Below are 17,975 nucleotides of genomic sequence, written 5' to 3'. Positions count from 1 at the left end.
CACCTTGTCTCATGCTATTAAATTTGCTGTAATTCATTGCAGCAGCAATAGGAAACTTAACACATAGATCAACATAGGGTACTGGGGCAATACATTAAAGGGGTCTGTATAAGTTATGAAGTAAGTACGGGGTGTTCAGGAAAAAACTATCCAAAGGGGAAGAAAGGAGATTATGTTTTAGAAGATGACCCCAAAATGGAAGAAAGGAGATTATGTTTTAGAAGATGATTCAGGTAGAGGAAATCTGTGGAAAAGCACACAGAAAGAGCATGGAAAGTGTTTCAAGAAGGCAAGACTGCTTGCATTAAATAGTAGTTAATTATATCAACAATAATAATTATGGCAAATTTTTATTATATGTGTGTCAGGCACACTATAACCTTGTGACATAGATACTATTACGATCATCTTCATTTTACACATAGAAATATTAAGGGCTGGAGGAGTTAAGGAGCTTTCCTGAGAACATAGAGCCAGTAAACAGCTAGAGTTAGAATCAGAACCTTGGCAGTCTATTTCCAAAATCCACTAACTGCTTCTCCAATCTATTATGGTGGCAGCCTTCCTTTAAGTAACGGGGCATCACATGAACTATTAGGTATTAATGAGGTAAGCATCAGCAGAACTTGGAATATCATCTAAGACACTGATGGAGGATGGAAGTGATGGAGAGTCAGAGGTCTTCCTTGTTTCTTTGATGTGACCTCGGTTTTGCTGTTGTACAAGGTATGAAAAAGGCTTCTTTACTCAAATCAAATCACTCTTCCTTATACATTGCACACCTTGGCACAGCCTCTTAATTTCATATCTTTTTCCCCTTTGTCTGAGGCAGACTTGTGGGGTGTAGGCACCAACTCCATTATGGGCCACAGTTTTCATAGCTGTAAAATGCCTCGAGGTAGTTCCAAATTTGGTTGTTACCTCAGAATTCCCTAGGGATAAGCTTAACCACAAATTCCTCGCCCCATTCTCAGATATTCTGATTAAGAAGTATCGAGATTGGGATTTTCCTCCAAAACTCTCCCCGTTCATTCTGACTGGCCTATGGGTTTTGATAACCAGGGTATCAACTGTACTTCTGCGCAGGTCTCCGCGATCTACCACTGTACAGCCCGCCACTCGGCGCAGCTCGCCTCCCGCCGGGCCGCTGGCTCCGCCCCGGCCCCGCCCCCCGCATGTCATCGTCCCTCCTTCGGGCGCTTGACTCGGTTTTGCCCAGCTACCGCCTTCTCTCGCCCTCCCCCGCTTCCCAAGATGGGTGAGGTTCTGCCAGGCCTGGAGCCGTGGAACCGCGTGAGGATCCCTAAGGCGGGGAGCGGCAGCGTAGTGGCAGTAAAGAACCCCGATGCGGCCCTGGGTGAGTGAGGCGCGGTGATTGTGGGACGGGCGCTTCCGGACGAGGCCAGAAACCGGTCCGCGCACGTGGGGTGGGGGCGGGACTTCCTGAGCCCTGGGGACGCTGGGACCCGGCGCGGGGCGCGACGTTGCCGAGAGGGTTCTGGGGCTTGTCAGTTTGCCAGGGAACTTGGCAGGATCTCTTGCGTAGCAGTCTTTCTCTATGCCCGCGTTGAAGGACGAAGACCCAGCCCTGCGCCATGGAGGCAGACGCAGCTGTAGCCAGGGAAACCTGGGAACCGTGTACTCCCTCGGGCCACGCTACTCCTGCCCAGGGGCACAGGGGACGGAAGACGTCACCTAAGCTCTCTGAACTGCAGTCTTTATGGACAGCCAGGTCCTTATTTTGTAAAGGGGGGCTAGCCCTTCCTAACGGCCTTCGCTCCAGTGTGGGGGGATCTAATGATGTGATTAAGAAGAGTGCGCTCTGTAAACTAAAGTGTTTCACCAAGGTACAGTGGATGACACTGCTGCTATTAGGCAGTAGGGCCCAGTAGATAGGAACGTGGCTCAGGAACCAGATTGTCTGGATTTGAATCCTAGCTTTTCCCTTTGCTAGAACTTGGGGGAGTTATTGAACGTTTCTTTGTTTCAGTGATGTCATTTTCAAACGGGGATTAAAAGTAATAATCTGCCAGATAGGATTGTTTAGGGAGTATAAAAGAGCTGATGTTACAGAGAACGCATTTGGAACGCTGCCTGGTGTGGTAAATTAAACGCTATGATAGCTGTTAATAATAAATGTAATACTTAGGCTATCTCATCTCCTTTCCCGTCCATCCTGTGCAGTTTGGAGATTAGTGATATCCTTTCCTCTATTCAGAATTCAACAGAATTCCTTTTAAGCATAGGAGATTCACCCACTCCTGTCAAGCAACTCATTCTGTTTTCAGATAGTTGGGACAATAAGAAAATTCTTCATGTGTAGAAACTTGCCTTTGCATTACACCTAGAGTCCCTTATAGCCCTAGAAAGCACATTAAGTCTTCTACTAAGCAGTTTTTAACATGAGGAAGCATCTGCTGAGCACCCAGTGTTCAGTTAGGCATTCATCAAATAATATAATATCCAGTTGCCATGGATATTATATATTCTGACTATATTCTTATCTTAAAGTAGTATTCAAATGCAGAACCTTTGAAGACTGGAGTTTTTCATTCTGTCTCATGTGCATATCAAACCGCGGGATTTAGATAACATGTGCCCCATCTTCAGGGTACTTAAAGTCGTAAGTGACTGTAAAGCGTTCATATTAAGGGTTTGTTAAGCCGTGATAAAATGCAATGTGAAAAGCCAGAAAGGCTATGTTAACCAGTGTGATGAAAATATTTCAAATTGTATACAAAATCAGTGTATAGTACCCCATGATTGCATTAATGTACACAGCTATGATTTAATAAAAAAAAAAAAGAAAAAGAAAAAATGCAATGTGAAGATGTACACACTAATTTAACAGATGTTCTATTAATGATTTCTGGGACTACATATCATCTAACCATTTTTCAACTTAGAATCCTTAATCATGTACTTAGAGTTGAGGCTAATTACCTTAATTTGTTTTCAATTCCTTTAAAACAAGGAAAGATGCTTCTTATAGGGTTTTTTTGGAATGTTATATACTTAATGTAGAAACACAAATTAAGTCTTGTTAATGTCTCTGCTCCAGATCTTTGCATTGCAGCTGTAATTAAAGAATGCCACCTTCTCACACTGTCACTGAAGAGCCAAACCTTAGATGCAGAAACAGATGTTTTATGCGCTGTCCTCTACAGCAATCACAACAGAATGGGCCGCCACAAACCTCATTTGGCCCTCAAACAGGTGATAATCTACTTTCCAAAGTGTAACATGAGTGTATATAATGGTAATCCCATTTTAAGTTACATTTTTTATTTTTCTGATTATTGGTGAAGTTGAGTTCCTTTCTATTTTTGATTCTTGGTTATTTCAACCCCTCTTTGTACTTCTCTTATAGCATTGTGGTACAATTATTTATTGTGGATGTGTTTTACATTCCCTATGATTCCTTAGGGAACATGTCTCATGATGCTCTTGCTGCTATAGCTGCTGTTACCACTAGTACTACTGTCTTATATCTGTTTAACATTTCACAGTTTACAGAAAACAGTCATATAATTCAATATTTATTTATTTTTTTGTATTCGAAAGCCAGATACTAGAATTATCTTCTCTAGAATAGCACAGAAAATCATCTTGATTCCTTTTCTGTGTGATAATTCTGATAATTCTTTGAGTATATGAAGACTGTTTTGGTGTTGTTTCATGTCTTCTCTCTCTTCTAATGTTCTCAAGGTTTTTTTTTTTTGTTTGTTTGTTTTTCTCTTTTTGGAAGTTAGTATGTTTTCCAAATGTTTTGTCATCTTGGCTTGTTAATACCTTTCAAAGGATGGTGTCCAGACTTAAAAATTGAAAAAGATAGGAGCTGACCCTAGAGAATTTACAAATGCTTCCGTCCATTTTGTAGTATGTATGTAGCTCTGGCAAGATATTCTTGTTGCCAGTATCAGCGACCATCTAGATCTTTATATCCCTCAAAGTCTGGGTGTGGTCCCATGCCAGGCTTTTGTATAGTATTTCTTAACTATGATAAAATTCATATAGCATTTTGTGTGATGCATGGCTGTTATCCTTTGCTTTTTTTTTTTTTAAGTAACACTATTGAGTGCCAACTCAGCACTGTTCTAAGAACTGCGTTCAAGTGGTAAACAAAATGGACAAATACCCTTGAGGAGCTTATATTATACAGAGGATGCCATGTATACACATTTTCTGTAGTTAGGGTAGAAAGGTGATGAATCAATCCGTGGTGATAAGTGCTGTGAAGAAAAATAAGGCAGAGGAGGGGGGAATGAGGGGATTGAAATTTTCAATAGGGTCTGTTTTTTGTATTTGATTAAATATTTTGTATATCTTATTTTTACTATTAGATTTTTAGCAACTGGAGATTGGAAGATCTCTTATTAACCATTTTTCTCCCAGCATGCCTTGCATATAGTAGGTATTCAGTACATATTTGTTCAGTGACTAATTCAGTTACTTTCCTCACCTCTCTGGTCCTTAACGACTGTTGAAATTTAGTAGTTAAAAATTTACTATCTTGTTTTAATAGTTTCACTGTTGTCTCAGCAAAATTACAGTCTTGAGAATAATCTTATACTCATTTTGATCTCCTTTACGGTGTCAAGCGCATTTTGGCATATAGTAATTTCTTAGTTTTTACCTAATTTGAACAGTTGTTTGGCTGGATAAATTCCAGATTTGTAACCAGAAATAATTATATGGGCTTTGGATTTCTTTACCCTTAAAAAGATAAGGGTTCTGTGGTATTTGGCATATTTCCATACTTTAATAATACGGATCTCTTTGCTTTCCTGGTCATACGTAGCGACCCTGTCTGTACTGTACGCATATGGAATTGAGTTGCTCTTTTTCCTTCAGGTTGAACAATGTTTAAAACGTTTGAAAAACATGGATTTGGAAGATTCCATTCAAGACCTGTCTGAGTTGTTTTCTTCTAAGTAAGTGGGCCAATTGCTTCGTGATGTGATGGGCTGGGAACTTAATGTCTTCTTAAGATCTATCTCCCTTTGGACTTTGTGTAGTGTTGGACTATAACCAATTATACTTCAGCTGTACAAATTTTAATATTATAAGGAGTACCTGACATTTGTGGTAATAATTTTCCCTCATGTGACACTGAAATCTGCATCATCATAGGTTATATTGAAACATCAGTCAGTTGTTATTGAGTCTGAAAGCAAGTCTTTACTTGAAAACCACCTTAGTTATGCTTTGTATTTAAAATGAAAGTAATCTACTTTTCTACTTTTGTCAAGTGAAAACCAGCCTGTAGCTACCAAACTGTGTGTCATCCCCAGCCAGCCAGTGGTGGAGTTTGTGCTGATGAAGATTTTGGGGGCTTGCAAGTTGTTACTCCGCTTGTTGGACTGCTGCTGCAAGGCATTTCTGTATCCTTGGATCTACTGAAATACTTTCTATTGAATTGGAATTGTCTGGCTAGATTTAATAGTATTTTTCTTTGAAATCTAGGCCTTTCTAGTAGTTATAACCTGTGGGAATCCTTAAAATTGTGCTTCTTGGCTAGCTTTTGTCAGGAATTACTTGATGGGGTCATTATGCCAGAGACTGCCTTTCTCTATCTAGCATGTGTTATCCTAAGAGCATTGACAGCTATTATAGAAATTCTTAATCTTAGAAACTAAACTTAATAATGGGAACTCTAGTAGAGTATATATTACTATATTTTTAAGTTTTTATTTCTTTAATGGAACATATTTTAAGGCTTTCATACCTCCAAGAGAATTGCTTTACTTCCAATATATTTCTTCCTTTATAATTGTAACTTACACATGGTTTTGTTTTCCCACCTTAAATTGACTTTCCAGCTTGACTGTGAAACATCTAGGTTTGCAGGAGTTCATTATTTTAAACCTTGTCATGATTGGCCTGGTGAGCAGGTTGCGGTATGTACATACCTTTGAAATTCTTCATTTCTTTCTCATCTCTCTACCTTAGCCTAGGTTCCTTATTAGTAGTTTCATATTTGTTTTCCTATAGGTTGCTGAAGGTTTGAGAGTTCTGTGTCTTCATTTGATCAGAGTTTATTTGCAGTAGATTTGGAAGCTGAATGCTAATGGCTATGTCAAAGGATTCATATCTGAATCCGTGAACTCAACGCTGAACAACTAAACGAATTTATTCCTAGTATTAGGAACTGGATAATAAAAAATTGATGGCAGTAGTCGTATTGGAATGAGTCATTTAAAATGATGATATTTTTAGGCCAGCAATGTCACTTGATTCTTTTTGCCACTTGGTTTCTAATTTTTAATGGCAATGAGAAAAATAATTTTTGATCTTCCCTATGTACTTGTAACTCTTCTTTCCACCTGAAATGCCACACTGCTTTTTGGGGGGCATATTTAATTGATGTTTTGTGTCAGTATATAATGGGAAACTGATCTGATGGATAATTAGACTCAAAATCTGCCATATTTTAAAGAAAGAGACCTTTTGTGGGCCATTTCAAATAATTAGGATCATTAGCTCTAATTTGAATGTAAGGAAACAAACAGCAAAAATGTAGAAAAATTTTTCTGCCTTTGGAGATTAGAAACCTTGCTTTGACAGCATAACCTGGATATGTTGAATACTATTTTCTTTTTTTTTTTTTTTTTAAATATGGAACGCTTCACAAATTTGCGTGTCATCCTTGCACAGGGGCCATGCTAATCTTCTCTGTATCGTTCCAATTTTAGTATATGTGCTGCCGAAGCGAGCACTGAATACTATTTCTGATCATCTTGCTTTTTATTCTTATTCTTAGTCAGAAGTAATAACATGAAAATAGCTTTAATTTTTGCCAGTGACAACATGCTTATTTCAAGGATTAAGAAAAACAGAAAACTGTGAAGAATCTGAAATGCCTGAAATCTCATCATCTAGATGAAAGCACATTTAAGATTTTGATATGCATCCTTTGACATACCTCTCCATATAGTACTTTGTTTTTGAATAAATTTTATATTTGGACTTTTCTGTTTGGGCTGGATTAATCTGGCTGTTTCTTTTTTTGTTGTTGTTTTTTTTTTTTGCAGTTTTTTTGCCGGGACCGGGTTTGAACCCGCCACCTCCGGCATATGGGGCCGGTGCCCTACTCCTTTGAGCCATAGGTGCCGCCCAATCTGGCTGTTTCTAAGTATGAGCTATAGTGTTTATCTATAGTGGCAGAACTTGATAGCCATTTATTTTCACCTTTGAATCTTTATTTTGTAATTTATTATGGAATCTGCAAATTGTAATTACTGGCTAATTCATGAGCTCCTGTTTCTTTTTCTAGGGTTCTCTATAAAAGTGTTTTAAAAAGGTTGATTTCTTTATATGAGCCCTTGTTTGGATTGCTTCAAGAAGTCTCTAGGATTCAACCAATGACGTACTTCAAAGATTTTATCTTTCCTTCTGATATTGCTGAATTTCTAGGACAGTCCTATTTTGAAGTCTGTAAGGAAAAATTGCCTACAGCTTTTGCAGCTAAAGGAGTGACTAAATTGTTAAATAAATTATTTTTAACAAAGCAATCACCAAAGTTCAATGAAGAAACCTTACTTGGAATTGCAAAAAAAGCTAAACATATGAAGATCAACATACAGAATAATGTTGACCTTGGACAGCCTGTAAAGAATAAGAATGTCTTCAAAGGTAATTTGCTTTGATACTCTAAAAAAAAAAAAAAGTCTGTTGAAAGTATAATATAATGTGCTATATAGAAAGAAATTCAACATCTCCCTTAATTTTAACCCATGTTGATTTTTTTGAGACAGGTATAGTAATACCCATATTTTCTAAGATTGAGCATTTAAAAAGTTATTTGTGTAGTAGTTTCATTGTTCTTTGCTTGCTTCACTCCGTTTGTTTGGTACTAAATTGGCAAGAAATGTCACATGCTTAATAATTTATAGATTTGAAAATAGTATGCTTAAGTTTTTTTATCTGTGATTTTTACATGTCCACAGACAGGTCATCAGAATTTGATGTGAAGACTTATTGCAAACAGCTGAAATACAAAGTTACTCAGGTTTGTCTTGATTAATTCAATATAGCTTATGATTTCTGCTAATTTGTAAAGGATGTTACTTACCAAGGGCAGGGACTGAATCGTCCCTTTTTATTCTCAATTTTAAGCTCATTGTCCTTTTAGTTTCTAGTGTGTGCTTCTGAATGAAGAGGGAGAGGAATTTTTAATACATTGTTAATTTACTTAATAGAATGCCTTCAGAAATGTTTCAATAGGAGTTTCTCTGCAATCTTACAGTGACTGTAAAATCCATCTTGTAAGTATGGATTGTGCTGAAGCTTAAGAGTATGGACTTTGCAGTCAGATGATTTGAATCCTGACTTTGGTTGGTACTAGCTTTGTGACCCTATCAGTTTTCTGACCTCTCCATATGTCTATTTTGTAATAATAGTATGTACCTCATGGGGTTGTGCCAGTTTTAATGCATGTCATGCATATCACTCAGAGTCTGGAGTATGGTAAGCATTTAATTGTTAGACATTATTAGTTACCATCATCATTTTTGCATCATCATCATTTGTTGTGAGGGTGTTCTATTCCTTTATTTTTGTTCAGGTTCAAACTTTAACATGACTTAAAGCTTTGTTTTCTGTTTGTTTTGGTCCTAACAACAGATAAGGATGTCAGTGTCACCATTTCACTCTGTAACTTTTTTTATCTTATGTCTTTGCAAAATACTTTTCTTCTATTTTATTTAGAAATGCTTAATCATTTGTAATTTCTTGAACTTTTACAAGGATTGTAGCATGTATTGATATTCTGAGTTCAGAGGGAGGAGTAATGGTAGTAGCTACTACTTTCTATACCAGGCATTATTTTAAAATAAATGCTTTTTTTTTAAATTAAAAAAATTTTTTTTTTTATTAAATAATAGCTGTGTACATTAATGTGATCATGGGGCACCATACACTAGTTTCATAGACCGTTTGACACATTTCCATCACACTGGTTAACATAGCCTTCCTGGCATTTTCCTAGTTATTGTGCTAAGACATTTACATTCCACATTTACTAAGTTTCACATATACCCTTGGAAGATGCACCAAATAAATGCTTTCTATGAACTAACTTGTGTGATTATCACAAAAGCTCTGAGGTAGGTGCCCTTATTACTATTTTCATATTTCAGATGAGGAAACTGAGGCATGGCCCAGGCCACACAGTGGTAAGTGGCAGAGCTGGAATTTGAATGCAGGCAGTTTGGTTTCATACTCTCTGTTCTTAACCATTATACCTGTTCCCAAAATATTTTTTTTCAACTGTGTCTTAAGGAGAACTGTGGCACTCTGTGCTCCTTGAAATTTCTGCAGCCTTTCCACTTGTTTGTGAGGTGGTTTTGAAGCTAGTATTGAAGCTGATTGGTGAGCATCCTTCTAATTCAAGGTTAATTACTACCATGTTTTTAGCAATCAGCACTAATGCTCAGTTTGCTTCTAGGGTAAACTTCTTATTGATCACTGGACATAAAACATTGATGGGTCTCTACTGTTAGGATTTCTTCTTTTTAAGTTCCTTTTGAGTGTGATAAATTTGGAAGAAGACAAGACAGAAGCAGACCTGGTAGATAGCATATTTTCATAAGGAAATAGTGAAAGTTAGGAAAATTCAAACGATACAGAAGAGTTGAAGAAATAAAGATGCCTTGTCAGGTGACAGTGGAAAGAAAATTGGGAATGTTGCTTAGCTGAGCATTTTCCACGTGTTCAGCAGTCATTAACTGATTAATAGGCCTACTGCAGGGTGCTTTATGAGGCCCCATATCCTCCCTGTAATATTTATGACTCATCATTGAGGAGGTTTGCTCAGGGTATGGAAATAAATGAAAAACAAGTTGTGGTGGTTTAGAGGAAAAAGTTCGTGTCTCCTCCCCACCCCAACCCCCGCCCAGTAGGCTTTCACTAATATTTAATCAGGTAGAATTTTATTCTTGTTTGTTAGATAAGTCTGTTAGAATACTTAGTTTGTGTCTGTGGTCAATCTTAAACCTACAAATGGGATCTTTTTTTAGCACAAAGGGGGAAAAATAGAACTTGTGATAGGGGCAGTAGATTAAAAAAATTTAAGCTTTTTAAGGACTAAAGCAAAGCTCTGTGCAAAAAAACCTTTTCCTTCTTTTAAAAAGCGTAATAATTTTAAAATTTTGAGTGTGAGCCAGCTTTCCTTGTTGTCATACATTTATAAGTATTTTTGTTCTCACTTTTTCACATTTCAGGAAACCAATTTTGAGTTTAAATGTTCTCAGTCCAAACTAAAGACAACCAAACATTCTTCTCAGAAAGTGATAGGAACTCCTTGTGTCAGAAGTTTTGTGCAGAGATTCCGAGAGGCTGAGTCTTTCGTACAACTTTCTGAAGAAATCCAAATGGCACTTGTTTGGTGCAGGAGCAAAAAACTAAAGGCTCAGGCCACCTTTTTGGGGAATAAACTTCTTAAAAGTAACCGGCTTAAACATGTAGAAGCTCAAGGTAATAGGTAAGTATATTACAAAAATTATATTCCTTTACGTTTTTTGTTGTCATTTAGAGCAAAAGTATATATACTCAGGTCACCTTTCTTTAAAACGGGATATCCAGCAGCCCTAGAGGGGTTAAAAGTGAGATCTGTTCAAGCTGCAATTTCATTTGCTGCTTTTGTTACAAGGGCAAAGCTATATGGTTGGGAGGAAGAAAATAAATTTAGTTTAATTGGACTTACTCATTTATACTCTTCATCATTCCCACTTGTCCATTTAGAAAGTGTTAAGAATAAATGTCTGTGGTGGCAGACATGTTGATGCATGCCAGTAGTCCTAGCTATCTAGGAGGATCACCAAAGCCTAGGAGTTCAAATCCAGCCTGGGCAGTGAAGTCTTTGGTGTGCAAAGTCTTAGATACAACTGCATAAGAAGACTTAGTTCACAAGGAGCTTACACTTCAGTACAGTGGACTGAGGTTGTAAGAGAAACCTCCTACAAGGCCCACACCAGATTGTCAGGGTCAGGTATACTATTCATAAGAGCTGGACTCTCCATGTTTTGACCTTGTATTCCTGTTACTCTCAACACTCATAGAACTGTGTAAGGATGATTATCTTTGCTAATAAGCCAGCATTAGATGAAGCCTTACATGAAATGAGACATTAAGACATTTTGAGGCTTTATATTTTTATTGAAAAAAACAAATAACAGATGCTGATGGTAACAGTTTCAGACACAGATGGTTCCTTATTCTACCTTCACAGAGGCCTTTACTGTTAAACTTTTTATTTTTCCAGACAGTCTCAGTCTGTTGCCCTGGGTAGAGTGCCATGGCATCATAGCTCATAGCAAACTCAAACTCTTTTGGGCTTGAGTAATCCTCTTGCTTCAGACTCCAGAGTAGCTGGGAATACAGGTGCCCGCCACTACATCTAATTTTTTTGTTTTTAGCAGACACAGGGTCTCATTCTTGCTCAGGCTAGTCTTGAACTCCTGAGCTCAAGCAGTCCACCCACCTTGGCTTCCCAGAGTGCTAGGATTACAAGCATGAGCCACCACACTGGGCCTGTACCTGTTAATTTTTATGTATTCTTCAATAAATATCCTGTGCATGTACTGTAATTTTTTATTTTTAGTTGTATAATAGATCTGTTCAAGGTTTTATAATGGTTCCTATGGATGAACCACTTTAACTGTCAAACATTTGTTAAACTTTCTTTTAAAATTTGTGGAACATATTCTTATTTTAGAAAGAAAACTTGGTATACAGTGAAGATTTTGTAACAAGTTTTAACTTTTTAAATGCCATTGGAAAGGGATGAATTGCTTGAGGTTTTTTTTTTTTTTTTATTTTTTACAGTGGGGTCATTTAAAGGCTGTAGCCATCTAAAAGTACTCTATTCTGTAGCTGCAAACAGCCTGAGATAGAGAGAGGTGTTCTGTTTAAAAGTGGGTTTAAAGTGGCTCGGCGCCTGTGGCTCAAGCGGCTAAGGTGCCAGCCACATACACCTGAGCTGGAGGGTTCAAATCCAGCCCGGGCCTGCCAAACAACGATGGCTGCAACCAAAAAATTCAACCAAAAAATTAGCCGGGTGTTGTGGCAGGCGCCTGTAATCCCAGCTACTTGGGAGGCAGAGGCAGGAGAATCGCTTGAGCCCAGGAGTTGGAGGTTGTGAGCTGTGATGTCACAGCACTCTACCCAGGGTGACAGCTTGAGGCTCTGTCTCAAAAAAAAAAAAAAAAATTAAAAGTGGGTTTAAAGTCAGGGGTAGATGAGGCAGAGATGATATAGTGATGCTTTAATTAGAGGCTAACAAACTGGTTAAGCCATTTTTGTGTACTTTCTTAAATACAGTGTATTTTCACATTGCTTTGTTTTGCTTTTTCACTAATATATTTGTATTGTTGTATACTTTGCAACTTAAAGTTAACAGTATTGGATATAGGCAGTATTATCCCCATTTATAGATGAGCAAATGGAGAATTTTGCTCAAGCCTTTAGAACTGGATCTTAGAAACTCCATACAGGTCTTCTGATTACTGTTTTCATTCATTCTGTTTACATTTCAACTTAGGTACATCCATTTCTCCCCACTTTAAAGCTGTTGTAATAGTAAGATGAGAAAATGGTGTGGAAATAGATCATCAATTACTTCATGATAATGAGCTATCCATTTTAAAAGGAAGATGAGGGAGAAGGTAGGATAAGGAGTACAGAGCTGTACCAATCTTTTAAAATCTGACTGTCAGACATAGTTAGGCTAAGGGCACCGGCCCCGTATGTCAGAGGTGGAGGATTCAAACCCAGCCCCAGCCAAAAAACTGCGAAATAAAAAAAAAAAAAGAAAGAAAAGAAATAGGCTTTTGAGCAAGGCACTGATGAACCTTGTGGCAGTGTACCCTATTCAGAAGCAAAACACCTAAATGATCAGTTGTTTGAATTCTATATTTCCAAACTTGATGACATGGTGTGAATCACAAGGTAGCTAGCTCAAGGCTGTCACTATCTATGCCAGAAGCGCTATCTTTTCATTCTTTTACAAACCCCCTTTTCACTTTTATTCCCTTTTCCTTGTTCATTTCCTGCCTCAATACGAAGTTGATTAGTTACTGGTCAATACATACTGGCAGATATTTTCATTTGTCATGTTTCCGCATTTCCACTCCCGTTATATTATGAACAGCTTAGCACATAGGAGGAAAAAGCTCTGGCACTAAAGGATGGAGATAACTCACCATTCAGCTTAGCTAGGCAGTTGTAGGAGTTACTTTACTTTGAGAGCAAAATAGGAACACATTTGCCTATAACCTCAATCAGAAGGAAACTATGCTCTGAAAACAGAGATTTATTTATTTTTCAGTATGATTCTGCAGTTGTATGCAGGTGTAGTGCTTGTAGATAAATTATGTACTTTTCTGTTAGAAGTTGGTAAAAGTGCTTGAGAATGTTTTTCTTCATCTTAATGAGCTCAGATTTTTCCTTTCTGTTTTTTAAAGTTTGCCAAAGAAACTACAGTGCATAAAAACATCTATTTGCAACCACTTTCTCCGTGGCTCAGCTATCAAAACTTCAAAGCATCATCTGAGACAAAGATCACAGAACAAATTTTTACTGAGACGAAGGAAACCACAGAGAAAATTGCAGTCGACTCTTTTAAAGGAAATTCAGCAGTTCCCTCAAGGGACTCCGAAGGGTGCTATAGTTTCCAGTGCTAAGTGGAAACACTCACACTGTGCAGTTCATAGAACTGATCTCTACCCTAACAATAAGCAACTCACGAGTAACAGAGTTTCAAGTCCTGTCATACAGACTAAGGAGAAACAGATTCATGGAAATCTTACAGGACTCAATGAAGATGAAACTGATTCACAGACAATGATGCAAGCAGACAAACATAACACATCAGGAACCATTAAGGAGACAGATGACATTGATGATATTTTTGCTTTAATGGGCGTTTAGGTGTTCATATGTGAGTTTTAAGTGATTAAACTAGTTCAGCTTTCTGCTGTTTTAAATGCAACTACCAAGATCTGGAACTCGGAGAGGATCTGCTTTAGTGCTTCATTGCATTTACTTTGCCAGAAACTCATTTGCAGTTCATCTCAGTTCAGTAAATATTTATAGAAGCTATTGTGTCTTTAATCAAGTATTTTCTGACTTCAAGAGGGTGCCTGGCATTAAGATGAAAAATCTGCCACAGCCTGCCCTTAAGAAGCAGGCATAATTTCTTGACTGAGGTTAGGAGGTACCTGAAGAATTGAATACTTTTATGATTTACTGGGGAATTAAGACCTGAATAATTAAGTTTGCAAAAACTGCTGTGCCTTAAAGTAATGGGGGGTGGGAGTAGGGAATAGCACAAAGCACCTGAAAGGTCTTGTGGGCCTTATTGGATTCACTGTAGATATTCACTTCTGAATAACAATGTTTGTAGCTTCTGTTGGTTGTGCCATCTTGTTTATGTATTAGAATTGATCATCAGAGGGACTTAAAAGTTTTGCCATTAATTGCATTAACAAGGACTGGTCACAACTGTTATTTCTCTTCCATTTGTTCATTTTATCTCACAGGACATATTAAAATGGTTTTGGAGTTCTTCAAAAGTTTTTTTATTTTGTCTATTGGGGGGCCAGTCATTCCAAATACACTTTTTTCCAAAAAGGATATAAGGTGGTCTGTGGTTACATATTAAATACAACAGGATAACAAAGAGGTAGGTGAGAGAATAAAATGAAAAAATAAGGTTAGGAGACAAAATAGACCCAGGAATAGGGCATATACATACCGTTTTCCCCAAAATAAGACATCCTCCGAAAATAAGACCTACTTACAGGAACGATGAGACGTCCCCTGAAAATAAGACCTAGCGCTTCTTTGGGAGCACACCTTAAAATAAGACACTGTCTTATTTTTGGGGAAACAGGGTAGATATGTAATTGGGTGCTGATGTTGCAGTCTGATATTTGGACATTACTCCATATGATTGCTCTGAGGGGGTAAACTTTGTGTATTTTCAAATGATGATGTGAAGTTTGAGGTATCAACTATCAGATGTCCTTACTTTACTGGAATTAGGTCAATAAGCTTCTTACAGAAAAAGGAAACAGAACCCTACTATATAACTGCGTCCTTTTCCTTGGTCATCCCATCATTTTCTGTATTTCCTTTGCATTCTTTACCTGGCTTTGTCCTTTTCCTGTTTTCTGCATCCTCCCAGTTATCTGCATTATTGCTTCTCAAACATTAGACTTTTTAAGATTCAGTTGGGTTGCTGAAAATGCAGATTCCCCATCCCTTCCCAGAGACTACTAAACATGGGCAGAAATCTTAATTTTTAACAAGGATCCCAGGTAATTTTGACGGAAGTGGCCCGAAAATCACATAAATACTAGTTTAGCTCCTCTTATGAAACCTTGTTAAACATTCTGGATTAATGCAAAGTTCTAGTCACTTTTCATATTCCTTCTGACTTCCTACCTAGTGGGAATAGCTACTTAGAGCCTTAAAATATGGTTAATACCAAAGATTAACCAATATGGTTAATATCAACTTCTAAGTGACCTTTCGTTCAATGTATTCTCTTCACACACCAGGAAATGAAAGTAAACTAAGAGAACTGGTGTGGTATAACTTGAATCATAGGGCATGTTCATATTCATGGACCCAATCCCAAGTAGCCTCTATCCCTCTATCCTGTCATACTTCATGTTCCAATTTCTAACTCAGTTTATGAAAAAAAAAAAAGGTCCCTGGGAGTTAGAAGCAGAAGAATGGACTTCTATTTGCACATGACTCCACTGAGCTGTTTCCCTGGGCTTTGGCATCTGAAGAGACACTTTTGTTCATAAACCATAAACTTTTATAGTTGAAAGAAACCATGGAGAGTATACCTCATAAAAACCAGAGTGGCTCAGTGAGGTAATTAGGTAGAATTACAAAGCCTGGATTAAACTTTTTTATTTTATCTCAGGGTTCCTTTGGTAAGTAAGTATCTTCATCTCTTTTACCTTTCTCCTGCCCCTTACAATTCTGGGAAAATAGTAAAAACCTTCACATGTGTCCACTAAATAAAATTTAAGTATTATTAAGGAATATAATCCATATCAGTTAATTTTTCCAAGTAACTTAAATTCAGATGATTTCAATTTTTAAACATAGAACCTAAAATATACCAAACCATAACTAATAAATTATATTAGAAACTATTGTCAAGGCCTTCATAGTGAATACCAATTTTATCACTTTTAGTGGCTTTCAGGCACTCAGGTTACTCATTAAGTGTAGTGTCTCAAACCTCTTATTTGTTGCTTCAAATCCCTGCTGTGGTAACCAGTTTTGAGTGGGGTAGGGCTGGTGTCCTCCTCCTCTGAGGACTGTCTCACAAATGGCTCTAGGCTCCTACTCACCCATAAACTGCTTGGCACTTGGCATGCTGTACCTCTTCAAGGTGTGGGGTGCACCCTCCCTTCCTCGAATTCAGAGGCACATTTCATAAGTTCTGTCAATACTAAGCACTACTGCCTGTATCTTGGCCAACTTAGTAAATACATCATTGATAGGCTTTCCTTCCTTTTCTGCCACTTCACCACTCCTCTAGGGGATCACTTCCCAAATAAACGAACGTGTAAGAAACTTTTGTCTCGGGCTCTGCTTTTAGGAGAATCAAGGCTAAAACAAGCAGTAAAGTAACACTGGTAGACAGATTTTGCCACTATATATTTTACTTTGTGAACACCTATATTAAATAAATCTTTTTTCAGCTTAAAACACTGATGGTTAGAATAAAATATTGATTCTATCGACTATAAAACAACTGACAATATATTCAGAATTTTTTCTAAAAAAAAACACCACAAAGATGGTTTATAGCTTTAATTTTATATCTAGCACTATAGCTATAACCTTTTTATATTCAGCCTCATTTTGAAAAACTAAGCCATTTATGTGAATAGTCAGTGGCATCGTCATAAATTTTTTTTTCTGTTAGCTTCAGTTATCTTTATCTTTCTGTTCTGAATCTTCTTTTTTTTTTGCAGTTTTTTGCCGGGGCCCAGGCTTTAAACCCCACCCCCCACCCCCAGTATATGGGGCCCGTGCCCTACTCCTTGAGCCACAGGCACCACCCTCTATTCTGAATCTTAAATGTATCAAGTCTAAACTATCTCTGACTTTATTCTCTTGCCTTTTGCAAATTACTTCTCTGAGAGTTAGTTTTTGTTTTTCTGCTTTTTACTGGAAAAAATATTTCCCCCATAACACTGTTTCTTTCCTGTGATAAATCTACCTGTGAATCTTGTTATATTTGGTTGGTGTGGCTTTACAGCTATGTAGCTGTCCTCACATATATAAGGTGGCCATAAAGTTCGTGTGCCATTTTGAACAGTTGTCTATTACCATATTACCTCGTGTGATACCACTTCATATAATTTTAATAGCTTCATTTAATTATAATAGCTTTATAGTTACAAATGAGGTTTAGAGGATTCAAGTAATGTTCCCACCATTCAGAACATAGAGAACATCAGAACTGGAACTGGAATTCTGGTCTTTTGGGTGTTTCCAACCTGGATTGACAAATTTTAGCAAGAAGATACTCAAATAAGAACTTAAGACAAAGTATTAATTATAGGCATTTATCCTCATCTTGTCTGTCAATGTTTAACAGAAAAGCATCATCAATGCTTAAAAAAAAAGCAGCCCCTTTTACTTAGTCTATTTTCTTAAAAGATAAAAGCCCAATAACACAGCAAATGCTTCTCTACATAGTAGTAATTGGTTTTCATTTTATTGACTTTTGTCTGCTCTTGGTTGTCAACTTGTTAAAATAAGAAAATCAACTAGTATCTGTCCTAGTGAACAGCATTTTCAGTTATTCATAAACTTTATTTTCTCCAGGCAAAATTCATTCTTACATCGGGAAGGTGCAAGTTTAATTAAATCTGAAGTGATCACTCTGTAACCCTGTATGTTATATAGATACACAGCGCTTAAAACAATGTTGAAAT

The 17,975-nt window shown here is 37.3% G+C and overlaps 1 protein-coding gene and 1 non-coding gene across 5 annotated transcripts; one reads left to right on the top strand and one right to left on the bottom strand.

The window, feature by feature from the left end:
- The first annotated feature begins 1,186 nt into the window (after positions 1-1,186).
- On the top strand, positions 1,187-17,870 carry NEPRO (nucleolus and neural progenitor protein). 4 transcript variants are annotated; one of them, XM_053565193.1, is made up of 9 exons: positions 1,187-1,357; positions 3,062-3,216; positions 4,855-4,934; positions 5,253-5,384; positions 5,823-5,900; positions 7,277-7,635; positions 7,950-8,011; positions 10,224-10,483; positions 13,464-17,870. In XM_053565193.1, the coding sequence occupies exons 1-9, from the start codon at positions 1,255-1,257 to the stop codon at positions 13,927-13,929; spliced, it is 1,695 nt and encodes a 564-aa protein (XP_053421168.1). In that variant the 5' UTR covers positions 1,187-1,254; the 3' UTR covers positions 13,930-17,870. The 4 variants fall into 4 exon arrangements, with proteins under 4 accessions (XP_053421168.1, XP_053421171.1, XP_053421170.1 ...); XM_053565195.1 differs by lacking the exon at positions 1,187-1,357 and adding an exon at positions 1,528-1,732; XM_053565194.1 differs by lacking the exon at positions 1,187-1,357 and adding an exon at positions 1,751-1,847.
- On the bottom strand, positions 6,613-6,719 carry LOC128568194 (U6 spliceosomal RNA). Its single transcript, XR_008375019.1, has one exon. It is a non-coding gene; the product is annotated as a U6 spliceosomal RNA (small nuclear RNA).
- Positions 17,871-17,975: the final 105 nt, after the last annotated feature.

This window comes from Nycticebus coucang, chromosome 16 (assembly GCF_027406575.1).
Source record: "Nycticebus coucang isolate mNycCou1 chromosome 16, mNycCou1.pri, whole genome shotgun sequence".
NCBI lineage: Eukaryota > Metazoa > Chordata > Mammalia > Primates > Lorisidae > Nycticebus > Nycticebus coucang.
This window is presented reverse-complemented; position numbering and strand designations above follow the sequence as displayed.